The sequence below is a fragment of the Ochlerotatus camptorhynchus genome, unplaced genomic scaffold, assembly GCF_037179485.1.
Source record: "Ochlerotatus camptorhynchus isolate MF236.1 unplaced genomic scaffold, CSIRO-AGI_Acam_v1.1 ptg000795l, whole genome shotgun sequence".
In the NCBI taxonomy this organism is placed as follows: domain Eukaryota; kingdom Metazoa; phylum Arthropoda; class Insecta; order Diptera; family Culicidae; genus Ochlerotatus; species Ochlerotatus camptorhynchus.
In genome coordinates, this window is record NW_027041260.1 from 78046 (window position 1) to 98112 (window position 20067).

The 20067-nt window shown below is 40.6% G+C and overlaps 1 protein-coding gene across 2 annotated transcripts; it reads left to right on the forward strand.

Moving 5' to 3' along the window:
- Positions 1-11099: 11099 nt before the first annotated feature.
- LOC135715076 (lachesin-like) lies at positions 11100-13871 on the forward strand. 2 transcript variants are annotated; one of them, XR_010518929.1, is made up of 6 exons: positions 11100-11486; positions 11865-12118; positions 12333-12856; positions 12916-13055; positions 13128-13228; positions 13285-13438. XR_010518929.1 is itself a non-coding variant. In XM_065238486.1 (5 exons), the coding sequence occupies exons 1-5, from the start codon at positions 11426-11428 to the stop codon at positions 13398-13400; spliced, it is 1095 nt and encodes a 364-aa protein (XP_065094558.1). In that variant the 5' UTR covers positions 11100-11425; the 3' UTR covers positions 13401-13871. The 2 variants fall into 2 exon arrangements, 1 of the variants encoding a protein (XP_065094558.1); XM_065238486.1 differs by lacking the exon at positions 13128-13228 and having other exon boundaries at positions 13285-13871.
- Positions 13872-20067: the final 6196 nt, after the last annotated feature.

The following is a 20067-nucleotide window of genomic DNA, read 5'->3' on the forward strand; positions in this document are numbered from 1 at the left end:
CACCGCGCAGGATGCATTCCTCAATCGGTTTTTGGCAGCAACTGATGTTGCTTTTACAGCTGTGTTCGAGACGGACGCTAATTTAATTATTTTTATGAACCTGTGACGGTCACGCTGACTGACCAATTATTCACATTTCGTTAAGTGGTAAATGTTTCGCAGCCAGCGATTGTGTAGTAAAATCGTTTGAACATTTTACATGCCAACATTGCTTTTTGTCAATTGCATTATTACAAATTATAAAAGATTGTGGAATTTTCGTATCTATACTAGCATCTATTAGCCCCTCGTCATGCTACCGCATCGAAATAAATAGAATCGGTTCGGTACTGCAAAAGCCAACATTGACGGCAAAAGAGGATGAAATATTTATTGTGGCCTGCATACTATTCGTACAATTTAGTCTTTATTCTGGTAAAGGTTCTGATTAATCGCGGCGAAGTTGTAAACAGCAATGATGATCTAATTTTCACTGGCAAGAATCGTTCGATTATGTTGAGTTTCGTGGGATTGGGCAAGATGATTCTCTCGAAAATTAAAAATGAATCGTTTCTCAGAGGGCACTTTCAACTCGCCATTGCTGGTTATAACTAAAATTTCAACGATATCTTTATCAATCAAGGCAAGGTGCCTCCACCCTTTCAGTTATCATATTTTAAAATCAGCCCTTAATTAAACCCCTTACTTTCATTCGGAAACGGAACACAGGGGGAATAATGCATGGAATAAATGTACCATCCTCTCATTCCACTTGAGACAATAGGAAATAGCTGACATTCCGAGCTCTCAATCTCGTACAAAAATTCATTCCAGGCTTCCCCCTTGGTTGCATTCACCGATAGAAGTAGCGCGTCAGACAACGACCTGCTGAAAGCAAAGAATCCCAAAAAATGACTGCCTGCGATCGTTTCCCATATCCCATTCAGAGAGAGAGAAGAGCCCTTTTTATGGGCCCTGCAGACACGTACATATAATGCACACCGCAGAACTCGACTTCCAGGGAAGGTGATGCAGGGGGTGTGAAGTGACAAACCGGTAAACAATCCGGTCCTCTTTTCACTCTCATCCTGTATCTCACGTTTCGTTTATGACTTTTTGTCGTCGGGAATCCCTTTGAATCATGGTGTGTTAGAAAAAGCATAAGCCTCAACATTAGCATCTAGGCAGAACGGGAAGTGTACCTGTTATGCTCAGACAGCTCTAAAGCCACATATCTTTTTCGCTCAAAGAGAAGAACATCCAAAAGTTTCCATTAAAAAAATAAATAATCAGAGCACAAAAAAGCCTCCAAGCTACACACATCAGAAGGAAATGGGTAAAGAGGAACTACGCGTCAAGCAGTCGGTGGGGTAGAAAACATATCCATCAATGGAAGAAATGGGCAAACAACGAGCACCGAAGTTTGTTGATGCATTTTGTTCTGGGATGAGAGGAAAAACAGGTTCCTCAATCCTCATCTTGATGCCCGTGACGATGGTTTCACTGTGTTGAAATTGTTTGAATTTTAAACTGAGATGGTGATCAGCGAGAGAATATGCTGTGAGAAGCATCCTGGTGGAAGAGAGTGGGCTCTCGCAGCATGAATTTGATGGTGTGATTTGCGTAAATGCTCAAGCTATACCATGCATTGCTCATTGACGAAGCCGTTTAATAATTCTGGCTCACTATTTATTAGCGGAATGGATTTTAATGATTGCATGATGATATTTAGGTTACGACAACTTTGTCGAGGGATTAAAGTCTGAAGGGGTCGGTTTGGGTGTTGGAAGGTGTTTTATTGCAGTTTTGAACGGCAAAAGTTTACTGAATAATGATTTGGATATGACGGGCATGTTTTGGAATTGTCTGAAAGTTTGACCTGCCATTGTCGCGACCGGACCGAGGTTTCCAGCCTCGGCCACGGCTACACGAATTGATAGTGCAGCTCCCATTAATTCGTGTAGCCGTCTCAACGTCTGTCTCCTCCAAAATTTGTTACAAGAATTTCGTCAACGAAGTAGTAGTAGTAGTAAAATTATGTTTATTTCTGTTGATTATGATAGTACATCGATTTACCATTTTAATTAATTAGCCTACCTGGCTCTTCATCTTTGTTTCATTTGCTGTTCTAATTTAATATTTTCGTGTTCGACTAGTTTACAGAATACCTCTTAAGAGGTGTGTTTTGATTGAATTTAAAAGTTTGATAGCTACCTACTTCATCTACAGCTTAACCTAACGTGCCAGATTCCTAATGATCAGCTGATCGAATTACCTACAACAATTTCTGAACCTTTGGAGTTTCTCCGTAACTCCAGCGTCTGAAGAACAACCAGGCGATGGACCTCAGAGTTCCTCATTCGTGGAGGACTGTTGAGGATCATTCTCAAAAACTTGTTTTGGACCCTTTGTAATTTGAGGTGATGGGAATTTGCTCTACTCTCCCAGATTGGCATCGCGTATTCTATTACAGAAAGGATTATTTTCTTATAGACAGTAAGCTTGTTTTTCAGGGACAGAGTGGATCGCCAGTTAATGAGTGAATATAAGGATCTCATCAGGATGTTACATTTCGTTTTTGTTTTGTCAATGTGCTCCCTAAAAAGCAGCTTGCTGTCGAGTGAAAGGCCGAGGTATACTACCTCTGTTAAACAAAATCTTCCTTAGTCCCCGCGGATCACTCGTGTAATAGTTAGCGTGCGTTTGGATTGATGTTGAAAGTATGTTGTTCTATGTGACACTGTCTTTTATTGCGATCGTAAAGAAAAAACACTAAACATCTAATCAAATCGAATGAACTGTATATTCTTCAGATGACGACCGACACATCCAAGATGCTGGAGATCACTGACTCTACAGTACTCTGCTACCGAAGATCCGCCACTACTATCCCTATCAACTACTGCTATCAATACTATATATGCCTATTATAAAGTCGGTATATAGTTACACATGTACTGAACCATGCGACAAATAGAAGAGAGATAAATCTTTAATTGCTTGATATGATCTGATCGTACAGTGAGTTCTATACTCGTCTATACTTATCTATAACAACCTCTTTTGACCATTCCACCATTGTGCCGTTCAAGTTGATGTTATTATTCTCAGACGGAACAAGTCTGGGTGATTTGGAATGAGGAAAGATGAAGACCTGGGTCTTTGCCGCGTTGATACGGACCTTCCAGCTGTTGAAGTATTCTGAAAGGACATTTAGGCCTCTCTGAAGTTTGGCGGTCAGAGCTCCGATGACCCTACCCTTAAAGATGATAGATGTGTCATCTGCGAACAGTGACAACGATCCACCATCAGGGAGAGCCGGCATATCGGAGGTGAACAGGTTGAACAAGATGGGGCCAAGGATGCTTCCCTGTGGGACACCCGCACCGATGTGGAAAGCATCCCATGTGATGCCATTGAGAGAGACTCTGAATGTCCTGTCCGTGAGGTAGTTTTTAATTATCTTCACTAGGAAGATTGGAAGACCGTATCACTGCAATTTGTAGGCCAGGCCATCATGCCAAACATTGTCGAACGTCAACGTCTAACAATGCCATGGCAGATGTTTAAGATACAGACTTCTTCCGTCTGAGAATGTCTGGTGAACAGTCGAGCGTTCTTTACGAAAGCCAAACTGCTTCTCGAGCAATATGTTGTTTTCCTCGGCAGATGCCTGAAATCGATGGTAGACTGTTCTTTCGAACAGCTTGGATAACCCAGAGAGAAGGCTAATGGGTGAATGAAGAAGAATCTGGAACTCAGGTGTTTGAGTTCCAGATTTAGGATTTGGTCGGAACCTGGAGCCTTCATATTTTTAGATAATTTGGTATAGGCCAACAGTTTGTCAGCCGTAATCTCGCATTCCACAGGAAAGTTGTTAGGAATTCGATGGAGGTTGGTAGCATTTACCGCAACTGCAGTATCGTATGGACTAGGCATGTTCAGGCCGAGATTATGCGAGTTGACGAAATGTTGACCTATAGCATCAGATCAGCCTTTCTTCAGGGGTTATCAGATGAGCAACTGAATCATTGGGTTGATTCAACGGCACAAGTGGGGGAATGGGTCTTGGCTTATTTGTAAGGATTTTAGTTAGCTTCCAGAAGGGCTTAGCACAATCTGGGAGAGAGCTTATTTTGTTACTAAAGTCCTCATTTATGAAGTCCATCATCCTGGCTTGGATTATTTTTGTTATACGGTTGCAATGGGTCTTCAAGGCAGGTTGTCCAGTACGTTGGTACTGCCTACGCATGATGTTACGGAGTCTGATAAAGTTTTTAGTGAGACTATCAAGGTTCAGAGTATTGCTCACCTGTCTGGATACTCGCACGTGTTGTTCCCTGGCTCGGGATATTGCCTCCTCCAAGGAACGCAGGCATCGATCAACGTCTTCGGGGGCGTCCGGATGTACTTCGTAGTCGACGGCGGGGTCAACACAGTGCTCGAACCGATTCCATTCAACACGATGGTAGTTTCGCCGGGATGCTTGAAATCTATTAGGCGAGAAGCCTATTTCGGCCACCACCGGGTATTGGTCCGAGCTCAGCTCCTGGAATGCCACAGGTTGCAAGATGTTGTGTCCCATGTTGGTTACAAAGATGTTGATGGTCGCATGAACCCCAGACCGACTAAGCTGGGTGGGAGTGTCCGGGGCCAAGATGGTATAGTGGCCCGCTTGCAGGTCTTCAGTCAGGATGGTGCCGTTTCGATTGCTCCGACCGTTGCCCCAAGCTTGGTGTTTTGCGTTTAGGTCACCAACGATGATGAAGTTTTCGCTCCTCCGGGTGAGTTTGATGATGTCTTTCCGGAGTGCCACTGACGACGTGATGTTGGTTTGCTTGAGCAGTAGGCCGCGATGATGGTGATTGGGCCAAGTGATGTGCTCACCTCCACTCCGATGGCTTCAATTGTTTTCAGCTGGAAGCTTGGCAGTAGCCGGCAACTGATGTTCCGTCTTGCAGCGATGGCCACTCCCCTACCCCCGGAGGGTGTGGTCAAGTCTGACGAGCCGGAAATCGGGAAGAATACGTTCAGTTCGGGCTTCAAGTGCGTCTCGGTGATGATAGCAATTTCCTCCTTGGTGTTGAGGAAATCGAGTAGCTCTCTATGCTTGTTCGTCTGCGAGCAAGCGTTCCAATTTGCAATTTTTATAGCTTCACGGTCCATACTTGGTGACGAGTGAACAACTGAATCGCTTGATGCAACACGGGCATACGATAGTCCAGGCGCCGAGGCAGAAACATGATCTGGCAGGGCCGCTGCGGCAGTGAGGCGATGCTGAGCTGAGGGAGCCGCTCGTTGATTGTTGATGGGTAGCGGTGGGAGATTTGGGACCAGGCGACGAGGCTAGATTGCCGGGTATTGTTCATCCGTGTTGGCTGGTGGTGTGCGTTTGTTTCGATGTCGGCCTGGCTGGTTGCTAGTTGCCACCTTCTTCCTGATGTTGATGAATTCCGTTCACTTGGGGCAGTCCCGAGAAGTGACACGGTGAGTACCACCCCAATTCACGCACTTCGGCTCGGTGTCATCAGCTTGAACACAGGTCACTGTCGAGTGGGCCATAGCACACTTGTCACTGCGTGGTTTCATATGACAGTTTTTCGTGCCATGGCCGAAGGAGAGGCAGCTTGTGCATTGGGTCACATCACGGTGTTGCGGTTTGTAGTATTCCCAGTCGATAATTACCTGAAACAGGTCACGTATGTTGCTCTTGGTGGTGGACCAGAAACAGTTGGTCACGATAGATGGTATTGAGCATAGGTCGTCGATTCATTGGGTGGACTACCTCTGGTTTTAATCCGAGCCTCACCAGTTTATCTTTTACAGCAGCCGCTTAGTACTACGGCAGTCCCCGTAAAACAACCTTCATGGTTTCATCGAAGGCAAATCGTGGGTGTAAAACTCCACTGTGCTGTTCTTCAGGGCTCTGTAGACCATGATTTAGACTAGTAGAATGCTTTAAAACCTTGATAAAACTTGCAATGTTGATTGGGATGCTTTGTTTGGTGGCCACCACCGACAAACTGACATGAATGATCATACAAATTACTAAGAAATTTCTGATCAAAGCACAAAACTGACATCTGCCACCGTGTTCGCGGAAAAAAAACCTAGTAACGAACACGCGTACAAAACTCATGAGTTGGTTGGTGTATAATCTATTTCGGACAAATTATTTTTATCTAGATAAAAATTTCTATGATTTTGACAGATGGGATCGCTGCACATTTGAATCGGCCGTTATGGATTCTCGATCAAGAGTTAAGTTTAAGTCTCATGTCGGTTCGTCGGTGATATAACGTGTGTGTGTAAAACAAAAGAAAGTATTTGTAATGGCGAACGTTATAGTTTATTTCGCAGTGCTGTGATAAATATTCGATTAATTAAGTGTGAAATTGTGCTTGTGCCGTGATAGACTTGATCCTACGCGTGACCCGTAGTGATCATTTAGTAGATAAGCAGGAGAACGGTTGCTGCTGCAGCTGGTTCTTGTTCAATTTGTGTTTTTTTTTCCTTCGCCCGGCATGCTATTGGCACCCTTTAGTAAACTGTAGCATTGTAAATTTCTGCTTTCGTTCGTTTTTACTTGTGTCTCTGTAGTGTTGCATGTAAAGTTTATGTGTATAGGTGGATAGATATGGCAGAGTGCGCAATATGTAATTGACTTCGTTATTTGATGTTTTCAACTTAATAGGCGATTAGGCCAAAGTAGTTCGCTACCCTATCTGATTTATTTATAAGTCCTCATTTTCAAGTTGATGAAGTTGAGCATGCAGGTTTTTATGCAATGCAATATTCAGAAGTTAGCTTTTATACATGACTGGTGTCCGCTTTAGAAAAATATAGTGTACAAATTTGAACAAAACCACAGCTTACAATAAAAAAAAAATGCATATTTTGTTTCAAAATAGTTAAAAGTACGCCTAAATAGAGGAAATTACCATCAGTTTTTCACATAAAATCATTGTTATGATACTAAAGCGTTCATTTTAACTAAATCTGACTTAAGATTCAGATTCAGCGATCCGAAATTCAGTAAAATAAATAATTTTGTCGAACACTGCACCAGAATTATTGCTAATTCGGATAGGATTTTTAGGAACAGCTGAGAGTTGCATATGTTGTCAAGGTCATGGTGAGAAACGAAAACTGAACGGTGTAGAGATCAACTTCACTCCAATTATCAACTTAAAACCGTTTGACGGTTACAAAAGTTCTTAATGACATCCGAAGGTACTGAACCGATTCAGAAAAGTTTGGAATCACTTCGTAACATACTGAGTCATTTCAATATCGCACATACTGACTGATTCAATATCGCAAAGGAACTTGGGTTTGAATCCACGGTATTGTGCTCAGTATTCAAAATCGGTCGCCACTAGGCCACCGAGCTCCATTAATTACAAAAAAAAAATTACGATCACCAATTACGATAACAACTGCTCTTGAGAAGGATTTGTTTAGATTTTCGATCAGCACTTCTTTCCTAAAACTCGAATATTATTTCTTTTAAATACTCATTCCTCCAACCGAATTTCGCTTTTTCTCATATTAAGAAACAAATGCGATTTAGCGTTAGTGTTAGTGTCAGCGTTGTTACGATAAACTTCATAGATTGGACATTAGTGACACTCACGTTTAAAAAATTCTCAGTCAGGCAGTCAGTCAGTCAGGCTTTCAGATATAAATTCGCTCAACAATTTTCAGTGGCTTCACAGCGATATAAATGTGAAAAAGCTTAGGGGTTCACCTCTTTGTTCACCTTTTTTAACCTTCTCATATTCACAAACATTCCAAGCGATCAAGAGTTCATGAATAATCAGCTAAGGCTGTAGGACGAAAGGTTGAAGCACGTAAGGTCGAAGGACGAAATGTCGAAGGGACGAAAGGTCGTAAGGTCGAAGGTCGTAAGGTCGAAGGTCTTAAGGTCGAAGGTAGTAAGGACGAAAGGCCGTAAGGTCAAAGCACGAAAGGCCGAAAGAACGAAAGGTCGACCTTTTGTCATAGATTTTTAGTATGCATATCTCATCAGTTTGATTTTGTTAATTTTATTTTTATTTTTTGTACATACCTTTTAGTTCAAATGGTAGCTGTATCCATTTTGCACCAGCATGGGATTTCCCTTGTTTGTATGCAATATTTCCACCTCTGGATCGGTGCTCACGTGAGGTGCATCTTGACCATCCATGTCGATGTCTATAGTTTGCTCATCCCGATGCTTGTCAGCCGCTTCGGGTTCTGAACTGTTTGGGATTTCATCATCCGGGTCGATGTCCACAGCGCACTCATGCTGATGTTCGTCAGCATCTTCGGGTTCTGCACACAGAGATGTTCGTCACTCGCTTCGGGTTCTGAGCTGGTCGAAATTTCCACATCCGGGTCGATGTGCACAGGGCGTTTGCATTGATGTTCAGCACTTTGAGTGTCAAATTTATTTCATTCACGTTAACAAACCCAAACCTGCTATGACAATTCATATTGTTTAGATATTTTTACACCGTTCAAGACGTATGTGTTCCACTATATCGTTGGCCACAATTCATAAAACAAATTATTGTATCAAACACATTCAAATAATCAGAAAGGATTAAGCTTCTAACGTTTTTGGGTGAATGGATATCGTCATAATTATGGATGGCTAGAGTTTATGTTAAGGATATGTTAAGTATGAGAAAGAAGTCTTAAATTTATTCAAGTACCTGCAGCGCGAAGAAGTACAACGTAAATATTTTTCGTATTGTGTTACTCACAAGCAGAACAAGTATTTAGATAAATCAAGAAGAGATATTCAAGACAACTAATTATACCTGCATATATCATGAAGAAGAACTTAAATCGACAAATATTAGAGATGACTAATATATATTAAAATAAAATTGTTGTTTTTTCAATCAACTGATTATTTAAAAAAAAAAACTTCAACATATTCAATGGATAGGGCAACAATTTTCATACACAAAAAACTACTCATGTTTAAAGAAGGAGTCAACTTTAAGAGATATTAACCCATTTTGGGCATAATAAGATGGATTGATAATTCGCTTTTATCTACCAACGTACTGCTCATGTCAACACCAAAAGAGTGAGCATAATCCGATGGATTAGTCATTTGCCTATATCTATCAAAGAATTGCTTCTGTTTCAAAGAAGGAGACAGCTTTACGATGGACAATAGCATTCAATTGTACCACATCGATTTTTCAAATTGCGCGGATATATGTCATTTTCATATTCGTCCCTTCAACCTTTCGTCCCTTCGACCTTTTGTCCCTTCGACCTTTCGTCTCTTCGACCTTTCGTCCCTTCGACCTTTCGTCCCTTCGACCTTTCGTCCCTTCGACCTTTCGTCTCTTCGAACTTTCAGGGAATTGAAAGATGAAGTGACTTTCATAGATATAATACTAGAAACGCGGTTGAAATAAGAACACCACATTTCTTGGCTTGTGCTTCACAAAATTCATTATATTTTAAGGGAATAAATGTTTTCAATTCGATGCCTAGACATATCAAACGCTCAGCAACACATACAGAATTCTAAAGACACTGCATTTCACACGTTAAATCTGTTGTTTGAACAGCTATCCAGTGATTTTTTTTTTAATGAATTGACAAATTATGTATCTTGACGAAGTTATCTATAACGGATTATTTTGTATTGATAGCTGTCATAATGACTTTTTAATAATTATCGTAGCACTGCAAAAACTATTTTTGTACGCCACGATTGTGATCATGGATTTTTAATATTTGATTTAATAGTAGTAGATTAATAACAAAAACTGTAGTCTACAAAGGTTTAAATGGCGCGTATTTTGGATACAGAGGACTGAATTTAAAATGAATTTAAAAAAAAAATGCAATTTTGTAGCTTATTCGGAAAAAATCTTGAGTTAGTAGGAGTTTTCTGGCAAATGTTGGGGGTTCGTGAGCATTCCTGACATTGCTGAAAATTTTGAAAGCATCAGCTTGCGGTGCTGCTAGTGTAATTGGATGCTTTGTTGATTGTTAATTAACTCTTGATCGCTTGTAATACTTATGAATATTTTAGGTGGACAAAAAGGCGAACTAAGAGGTGGACGCCTGAGCTTTTCCTTATTTATATCGCTGTGAAGCAACTGTAAACTCTAGAGGGAATTTATATCTGTAACTGTAACCAGTTCGATTTTGTTTGCAAACCTGGTTAAATTTTCATATTTAATTATCTTAAAGATAAGTCGTCCAGCTCAAACTTTGTAGGGGTAAGAGGTGGGACCATCTTCATCATCATTTGTGTGAATTTAAAATCTAACTCCCAGTGACTCACAGTGGCATTATGGATAGAATCTTCCTGCAACCATATTTTATATAAATAATTGCAAGAAGCTGAAATCCGGGAGTTAGAAGGTGACAGCTCTATCGCAACTCCAAAAGCCCATTTTAAAGACGCAAGCATTCCGAAGCTATTGTCGTATACGATAAGCCCCACTCCAATACATTTCACTGTGGGAATCATTAATATTGTACTGGGACTTTCAATCAAGTTGTATTGCTTGATTGAACCGTATTTAATGAATTGGGAATGTTTGTAGTATTACTAGTACTAGGAAATTAAGTATAACAATATTATAAAGGACAAAATGGAACGTACTCACCAAATCTGGCCCAGTGAACCCAACAAGCTGGCCTGATGTGTTAGAGGGGAAGTCGCAATTGTAGACGGTTCGCTTCACAGGGTAATCCTGTTTGTGGTAGAGCGTGCTCAGAATGTCCCGAATGTAGTCTTGAAACACCTCTTGGCCGTCCGACACAATCCGCACACTGTGGAACTCGATTCAGGAAATTCAAATATCCGTGCGTTACCAATATCGCTTTAAAATCCGGAACAACGCAAAATACAAAAATTTGACGGGAGGAAAATGTTTTGCTTCCATCTACAAGCACAGCACCCTTCGATCATAGTAAAACGCGCATCAGAAAATTACAAGCCAAGACAATACTTCCCATCAGACGGTCAGTCTCTCTTCCTTATCATCATTGTGTGTGTTAGTACCTCTCGCTCTTGTCTCGTTTGAATTTTCTCTCCTATCTTTCATCCATCCCACTTCCCGAGACTACTCCCGACTCCAGCAGGACGTCCTTCGCTCTCGCAGCATCAGTTCTCCTTCAGCCTTCGATTCGGTAACGTGCCTGTTTCGCGCCTTCATTCTCATCGATTCGTTCTGTTGTGTACTCCAGTGTTGAGTGATTATTTTTTACAGCATTTCCCTGTTTCCCAGTGCCAAGGAAAGTGAGAGTTTCGGTGTGCGTTGATTTGCTTTGCTGACGACGACACGGTGGGGGACCTCCCGGTGCGTGCGTGCTAGTTCGTTCGTTCTTTTTCGTTCTACTTTCCAGGGCCAGTTTAGAAAACTTAAAGAGTGAGTTTTGCGGGTGGCTGCCTAGTGTTCTGCTCCAGGGTTCAGCAATTATGAGGCTTCTGCAATGGGATTCGCTAATAATTTGCCTGATTGTGGCCGCTGTGAATATGTGTAAGTGTAACCATGGTGATAACTGGCATCCTGCCTGGCTGGTACGATGCTGTGGCACGCTGCCCAATTTTGGTTCTATCTGAAAAATATGTATACGAATAAGTGATGAAAAAGCGGCGCACGGAGGCTACTTTGATGAATGAAATGATGTAGTGACCGGTATGAAGGAGATTCGAACCCCTCGTAGCGAAAAATTTCGTGTGTTTCGTTGATAAGAAGGGGGATTGCGACACGCGTCCCGATGCGTATCGTGGCGATTGTTTTAATTTGTTTATAATACGCGCAGTTATCTGCTACCGGCAGGGTCGGCGTAGATCAGAAGAATACTTGTGTGGGGATGATGAAATCTATACTGAATAAATATTTGTTCTGATTTAGGTGCAGCGCAGCAGCAGGCACCTCCGACCATCACATCCATCAGTCCGGAACAGATTAAGGATATTGGAGATACCGTGGCGCTGGATTGCGATATTGACAACGTGGGCAAGTTTACGGTTGGTTGGCAGAAGAGCAATCGGGAGCGGTCGCAGAATGTCAATACCATCTCCTTGGGTCCAACGTTGGCCGTGGCCGAAGAGAGGTTCGAGCTCAGTGATGATAAAGAGAACAATACCATGAAGTACAGATTGACGGTAGGTGAATTGCAATTTTCAGTCGTGCTCGAATGTCAAGAGCAACTCATCAATTATGCATTTTAATAACTCCATTAGAATGAGCTGGCACATGCATATTCTCCCCTAGAGTAAATGTTATTGCCCAAATCCCTACGGGACCCATTCCGACGCACAGACAGGAATCTAATTAACAACCCTTTTGCAATGGCAAATTCTCCCCTTTGGTTTTCAGATCAACGACATCGTCAATACGGATGCCGGTCTGTACGAGTGCCAGATTCAGGTGAACAGCACCAACAAGGTGACGGCTACGGTGGAACTTCAGGTCCGTCATCCACCAATTTTAAAGGACAATCTAAGGGCTACCACTGTTACCAAGGCAGAAGGCGAAGATGTCAAACTGACCTGCTCGGCTGAGGGATATCCACGACCGTCGATCTCCTGGAAGAGGGAATACGGTGCCATTCTACCGATCGGTGGACAGAGCTTTGCTGGTAACGAGCTGTCGTTGTCTTCGTTGGTCAAGGATGATCGTGGTACATACTTTTGCATTGCGGATAATGGCGTTGGAAAACCAGACTCCAGGACGATTAACCTTGAGGTGGAATTTGGCCCGGTAATCTCCGTTCCACGGCCGAAAATAGCCCAAGCAACCGAGTACGATATTGAACTGGAATGCGTTGTGCAAGCCTTTCCGTCACCTTCGATTTCCTGGTTCAAAAATGGACAGCAGATTCATAACGGTGGACCTTATGGGTATGTCAACACCGGAAACTTCTCTTGCATAATTTCTACAATTTTGGTTTTGTTACCAGCATTACCCAAACCGGTCAACCGGATGACGTAACGACTTCCACGGTGAAGATCACCTCAGTCGAAAGCTCACACTACGGAGACTACCTCTGCAAGGCTTCCAACAAAGTAGGCCACGACGAAGCAAGGCTGAATCTCTATGGTATGATTTCTACATTTCACACTTGATTTAAATTTTGTTATAATTTCACCTTTATTTACTTATTAATTTTAGAATCGGTTATTCCTGTTCCCTATTGAAGTTTTTAGTTGATTTTAGTATTCTTAGTTCAATCAATCTTAGGTTGAGTTTTGTTTCCTTGAACACTTTGAAAGGTATGTGTCCTTTTGAAAACTACTTTCCAAAAAACAATAAACAAATTTTCTTGCAGAACAACGCATTCCCAACATCAACTACTCCGGTCTGAAGTGGTCCAGCTCGGGGCACGTTCTCATGAGCCATCTAGGTATCCTAATGGTAACGGTACTGCTGGCAACGCTGTTGTGAATAAGAAGGAGAAGCTAAGTGCAACTGCCAATTTCAAACAAATCAAGCAGAGACGAAACCTACCATCCAGCCAAATGAAACATTAAGAGAAAACGAAAAGTTCAAATACAGCGCACTTAGAAGGCCCATTCCCAGGAACTGTAACCCACTAAGAAAACGAATCAAATTATTTGCATTTTATACAGAAGACATATCTCTACGAGGAAGGATACCTACTTACCCAGAATTGAATCTAAAAATGTCCATATTCGTTAGGCATAGTTTAGGTAGAAAGACGATTACGACTGTTTTTCGGAGGAAACCTGTACAAATGAAACCGAATCTAGAAATTATGGCAAAACAAAAACCTGACAAAAAATAAAAAAATAATAATGACCTGGTAGATCATGATACAAAGAGGAAAATACTCGTTTTAGTGTTAGGCAAAACATATTTCGGAAAACGTGTGCGAATAAAGACATAGAATCGTAAGCGTTCGTGTTTGTTGTTTAAATGGAAAATCCTTTCCTCTTCTGACGCAAAACCAAATGGCATGAACATCAAATACAAAATACGACAAATGTAATGCCAAGTTATTCCAGAGTACATATACATTTTCGAATAAAACCTTAAGTCTCAGTGCATTAAAACAAAAACAAACTAAAACACTGGCCAGACCGACCACCCACGAAACATTTTTGGAATTCTGAAAATTCCATAGACCATGATTTGGATTTAAAACCTCTATAAAACTTGTAATGTTACTTGGGCAGTTATGATATGATATAAGCCTATCTTGATGAAATGTGTCTTGTCGATAATTATTATAACATACTTTAACTATTGGGTTTGTATTACCCTGGATACCCCTCACCATCCCTCTCCAATGGGGGTGTTTGGTAAAGAGAGATGATCAACCCGATGTGTACTTTCCTCAACGTTGTCCTTGCTCGCTTTCTACTCTCTATATAAAATTTTCACACTGCCGTACTCCAGTGATGGGTAACTGAACCAACCGGTGCGCACCGTGTGCTGGTTCGTGTTCAAAAAATACTCCTGTGTTTATGTAAGCGTGTACCCTGGTTCGGTTGAGTTTTAGTGTACCAGTGTGTTCTAAATCAAAACCGTGTGCCGGTTTTCGAGTTGATGTTCAGAACCGCAGCTTGAAAACCGAAAACCGGTGTGCTAGAATTTTGGTTTTGGTACACGAGATATAAACCATGTGCAGGGTTCAATTATATGTTACCAAAACCGGGTATACCGTTCTTGGTTCGGAACATTGGCAAGAATTAAATAGCAGTGCTCCCAAAAAGGTGAGTAAAATATTTGTACCAAGCGACAGTTATATTTTGACAGTAATATTTTGATAGACAATATTGGTAGCGAAGAAACTAGAAATCATTTTGAAGTCTGACAAATACCCTTCGATATGGGTATTTTTGGAGTCCGCTTGACGCCTATAGTCTGGAAATCGATAACCGATACCTTCTTGAAATCCAGAAGGCGGCATCCTGTTGCAGATAAACTGAGAAATCCTGTAAAATACCCTTCGATATGGGTATTTCTGGAATCGGGGTGACGTATAAATACCGGAAATCAATGTCTGACGCCATTTTGAAATCCAAGATGGCGGCTTACGGTTGTAGGAAAACTGGGAAATACTAGCAAATACCCTTCAATATGGGTATTTTTGGAATCTGAATGACATATAAAGACCGGAAATCAATGTCTGACGGCATCTTGAAATCCAAGATGGCGGCTTCCGGTTATAGAAAAACTGGAAAATAATGTCAAATATCCTTCAATATGGGTATTTTTGGAATCGGGATGACATATAAAGACCAGAAATCAATGTCTGACGCTATCTTGAAATCCAAGATGGCGGCTTCTGGTTGTAGAAAAACTGGGAAATACTAGCAAATACCCTTCAATATGGGTATTTTTGGAATCGTGATGACGTATAAAGACCGGAAATCAATGTATGACACCATCTTGAAATTCAAGATGGCGGCTTCCGGTTGTAGTAAAACTGGGAAATACTAGCAAATTCCCTTCAACATGGGTCAAATACCCTACAATTTAGGTATTTTCGGAACCAAGAAGACGTGTAGATGCCGAAAATGAATGTCCGTTGCCGTTTTGGAATCTAATATGGTGGCCATTGGGTTAAAAAAATGGCAAAAACCCTACAATATGGGTATTTTTGAAATAGGGACGACGTGTAGATGCCGAAAATTGATGTCCGAAGCCATTATGGAATCCCCGATGCCGACCATATCGTATAATATTTTACACTTTTTCTAAAACAGGTGGTCACTTAGATTTTTTTGACGATATTAGCACCATCGAGTAGTTCAGCATTTAATTTTGCTGGATCTCAGTGAAAACTTGCCGAGATTGAGCTAAAAAACGGGAATTTTGTTGAGGTCTTCGCTAACAAACCGAAATTTCTCGGTAAAAAATCTAAACGCTTATACAAAAATACCTATATTGTAGGGTATTTGACACATTTTGAAACCAATGGCTTCCAACTTGGGTTCCAAAATTGCGTCGTTTCCCAGTTTTTCTATAAAGGGAAGCCGCCATCATGGATTTAAAAATGGCATGAGACATTGATTTCCGGTATTTATACGTCATCCTGATTTCAAAAATACGCATAGTGAAGGATATTTGGCATTATTTCCCAGTTTTAATCTAACCAGAAGCCGCCATCTTGGATTTTAAAATGGCGTCAGACATTGATTTCCGGTATTTATACGTCATCCAGATTCCAAAAATACCCATATTGAAGGATGTTTGGCATTATTTCCCAGTTTTTCTATAAAGGGAAGCCACCATCTTGGATTTAAAAATGGCGTCAGACATTGATTTCCGGTATATATACGTTATCCTGATTCCAAAAATACCCATATTGGAGGATATTTGGCATTATTTCCCAGTTTTTATCTAACCAGAAACCGCCATCTTGGATTTCAAAATGGCGTCAGACATTGATTTCCGGTCTCAAGACGTCATCCTGATTCCAAAAATACCCATATTGAAGGATATTTGGCATTATTTCCTAGTTTTTATATAACCGGAAGCCACCATCTTGGATTTTTAAATAGCGTCAGACCTTGATTTCCGGTATTTATACGTCATCCTGATTTCAAAAATACCCATAGTGAAGGATATTTGGCGTTATATCCCAGTTTTTCTACAACCGGAAGCCACCATCTTGGATTTCAAAATGGCGTCAGACATTGATTTCTGGTACATATAAGTCATTCTGATTCCAAAAATACCCATATCGAATGACATTTGGCATTATTTCCCAGTTTTAGTATAACCTGAAGCCGCCATCTTGGATTTCAAAATGGCGGCAGACATTGATTTCCGGTCTCAAGACGTCACCCTGATTCCGGAAATACCCATTTTGAAAGGTATTTGACAGGTGTTTAAAGGTGTTTAAATTTTTTTTTATAACCGGAAGCCGCTATCTTGGATTTCAAGGTGGCGTTGGTTGACGATTTCCGATCTCCACGTCACACCGATTTTGGAAATACCCACATTGCGTAATACATCATTTGAATTCACAGTTTTTCTGTATTCAAAAACCGCTATTTCGACTTGACACTGCATAATATTATTCATCAAATACAATTTTTGTTTAGTTATCTGCCATCACTGGTAATTCTGAATAATGCGCACCACGCACATAAACACACAACAGTACCGGATCGGTTCTTGAATTCAAAACATCATCCTTGTGAACACAGAACACCGGTACTGGAAAATCAGAACCGCACCGTGTGCAGCGAACTGGTGAACACGGTGCGGTGTTACTTGCAACTACCAAACCGAACCGACAGCAGCATCATACGCTCGGTACAACAGATCAGCACATTGGTTATGCTTTAGAAAACCGTACCGGTGCTGTACCGGTGTTTTGCCCATCACTGCCGTACTCTAACGGAACTACCAACTCTATATTTTCATCTCCTCATCTATCGTATACCACTTTAGTCTGTTATTTGACATTAGCATCTTCAATTTATAACATGTTACAACCAAGGAGTAGGTCACTCCGCACACCAATCTTGGGTCAACTTTTGTGCCAACAGTGTGCCGCAAGTGTGCCGGTCATAGAGCGAGCTGCTATTGTTTGTAAAATACGTATGTTATGGTATATTTGGCAACCCGGTATTTCTGACAGCTTGAATGATTTGGTTTGCAATCGCAATGATAACATACACGAAACGAAAATCAATTATTGTATCCATGTGTTTCACTTATACATTTTTGCCAAAACATCAGCCTTATACATTCCATAAGACAAACCACATAGGTCCTATAAGAATGCATAAAAGGTATGTGTGACCGCTTATACATTTCATTTGACACATGATCTTCATTAAATTTTTGCAAGGCGGCTGCTTATTAGTAGACTTATACATTTTATGAATAATGAGCAATAGAAATTTTCCAAAAGGTATAAGGAGATTTCTATTCGTGTAGGTCTAGCGGCAACCAAGGAGGAATGCAATGTCGCAATTAAAAAGAAACATCGAAATATACTAGGAAGGGACAACCGCCGTCGGAAGTATGAAAAGCCTTTCGTGATGTGAAACGCTATGGTCTATCAGCGGCCGGAAAGTTTTGGAAGCTTGAGACCGAATATAGAGGATGAGTATGACTTCTGTAGTTTGTTTTGAGTGAGTTGCAGCATTATTTGAATTACAAATACTATTGATGTCTGAATAACTGTCTCTTACTCTAGAGGCCTTGCTGGAGCCTACGTTTTGAATTTAAATCTGTTTATAAATGAACCGAGAAGTGAACTGCTGGTCTGAGTTCCTCCGGTATATTCAATTAAAGATTGTTCCTAAAATATTCAGTCAAATAGCACGTTATGTTGTGAACAACTTCAATGACAGTTTCCCAGCATTGTCGTCGTGAGTATTCCTCCCCGTTCCACTTACTTTTGTCATTAGAGTCAGCCCCATCTGAAATTTTAGGCTGACAAAAACGGGAATCTGACAAAGTCGGATGTTTTTTTCAATAATTTTACCTTCAACATGATTTAAAAACCAAGATTAATCAGTATTGATCTACTACTAATAGATTTAATTATAAATAATTACTATTCTTATGAGGTTTACACGTAGCTTAGTATAAAAAGTATACTATCTTCAGTATATAGTTTAAACTTAACCCGATATGTTCGAGCATATTTTGACCAGTGTATTCTTTAGTAAACAATCATGGATAAATGGAACAGATGGCCGAAGTGTTGTATAGTTCAGTGCCAACATTTCAAAGGGGCGTAGTTGCATTTGTAAACAATGACTTTAGCCGTCGATTTCTCGCAAAAAAGCTCACTCATGAAAATTAATTACATCAACAGGTAGAGGAATGTTTCCTCTACCAGCTAGCATTGTTAATTTTGCGAGAAATCGATGGCTAAGCCATTGTTTACAAAAGCAATTACGCCCCTTTGGAATGTTGGCACTGATTTATTTTTCGTAAAATGAAATAAATATAAAACTTAAATTGTGTTATCAACTGATTGAATGTGTGACTACACAGCAAAAAATGAATTTATGATATCACATCAAAGTGGATGCACTTCAATCGTGTCAAACATATGGTGTAATATCACTTGCCAAAAAGGACAAAATTATCATTAATACAGTTTATAACCTGACATTACGCTGATTTTATTGCATTTGTTTATTTTTGTGGCCATATAAATTACATGAGATTTTGGACATGATTAAAGTGCACCCTCTTGGATGTAATATTAAAATTTATTTTTTGCTGTTTATTTAAAAAAAGGCATTTTCTAAAGGATGGAAGCATCGTACACAGCAAAAAAAAGTTGTTGAATATTACATCGAAACTGCTGCAACCAGGTCAATCCGTCGGTTGTGTAATATCACATTGTACGATGTACATCGATTTTGCGAACAAAATTATATCCATTGATGTAATATTGTATCTGCTTTTTGCTATTTCATCATTATTTCATACAACAGCTTGAATTATTATTATTTATTTTTTGCTGTGTATAGGAATGGTTCTTTTAAACGACGGTATTACCGGTTTTCGGTATCGGTATCGGTATTACCGGTATTGAAACTCCTACCCAGAACGGTTTAAACGTCCCCAGGTTTGTGTTGGTTGCCAAAAAGAACATCAATATGACAACACCGACATAATTCTGGATCAACAATAGAAAAGGGCCCATCAGCATTTGTAAACAAACCGTTCCAAAGCCCATTCCTCACAAAGTAAAGGCCACCCACGCATACTAGCACCATCATCGGATAGTGAAAACTTCTGGTGTTGGTTTGTGTGGGCGGTCTTCGATTTGATTGTTGATGCAGAATTATGTCAGTGTTGTCATATTGATGTTCTTTTTGGCAACCAAAACAAACCTGGGGACGTTTAAACCGTTCTGGGTAGGGGTTTCAATACCGGTAATACCGATACCGAAAACCGGTAATACCGTCCAAAAACACTATACCGAAATACCGGTTTTGCTAAGACCGGTATTTCCGGTATTAAGATGTGACGTAAATTTGAAACGCTACCGTGCGTTTTTACGTGTGCATTAATTGATTTCTAAGCCCCGTTTGCGTTGCCGCTGCGAGACTATCGTTAGATTTGCCTTACCTATTACCGTCCCGTTTGCAACTTTCAGTTT

Excerpts from the sequence above, each read along its gene's own strand:
- LOC135715076 (XM_065238486.1), top strand. The coding sequence starts at position 11,426 with ATGAGGCTTCTGCAATGGGATTCGCTAATAATTTGCCTGATTGTGGCC. Across the intron at positions 11,487-11,864 it reads TGTGGCCGCTGTGAATATGT|GTGCAGCGCAGCAGCAGGCA; the intron begins GTAAGTGTAACC and ends GTTCTGATTTAG. Across the intron at positions 12,119-12,332 it reads CCATGAAGTACAGATTGACG|ATCAACGACATCGTCAATAC; the intron begins GTAGGTGAATTG and ends TTTGGTTTTCAG.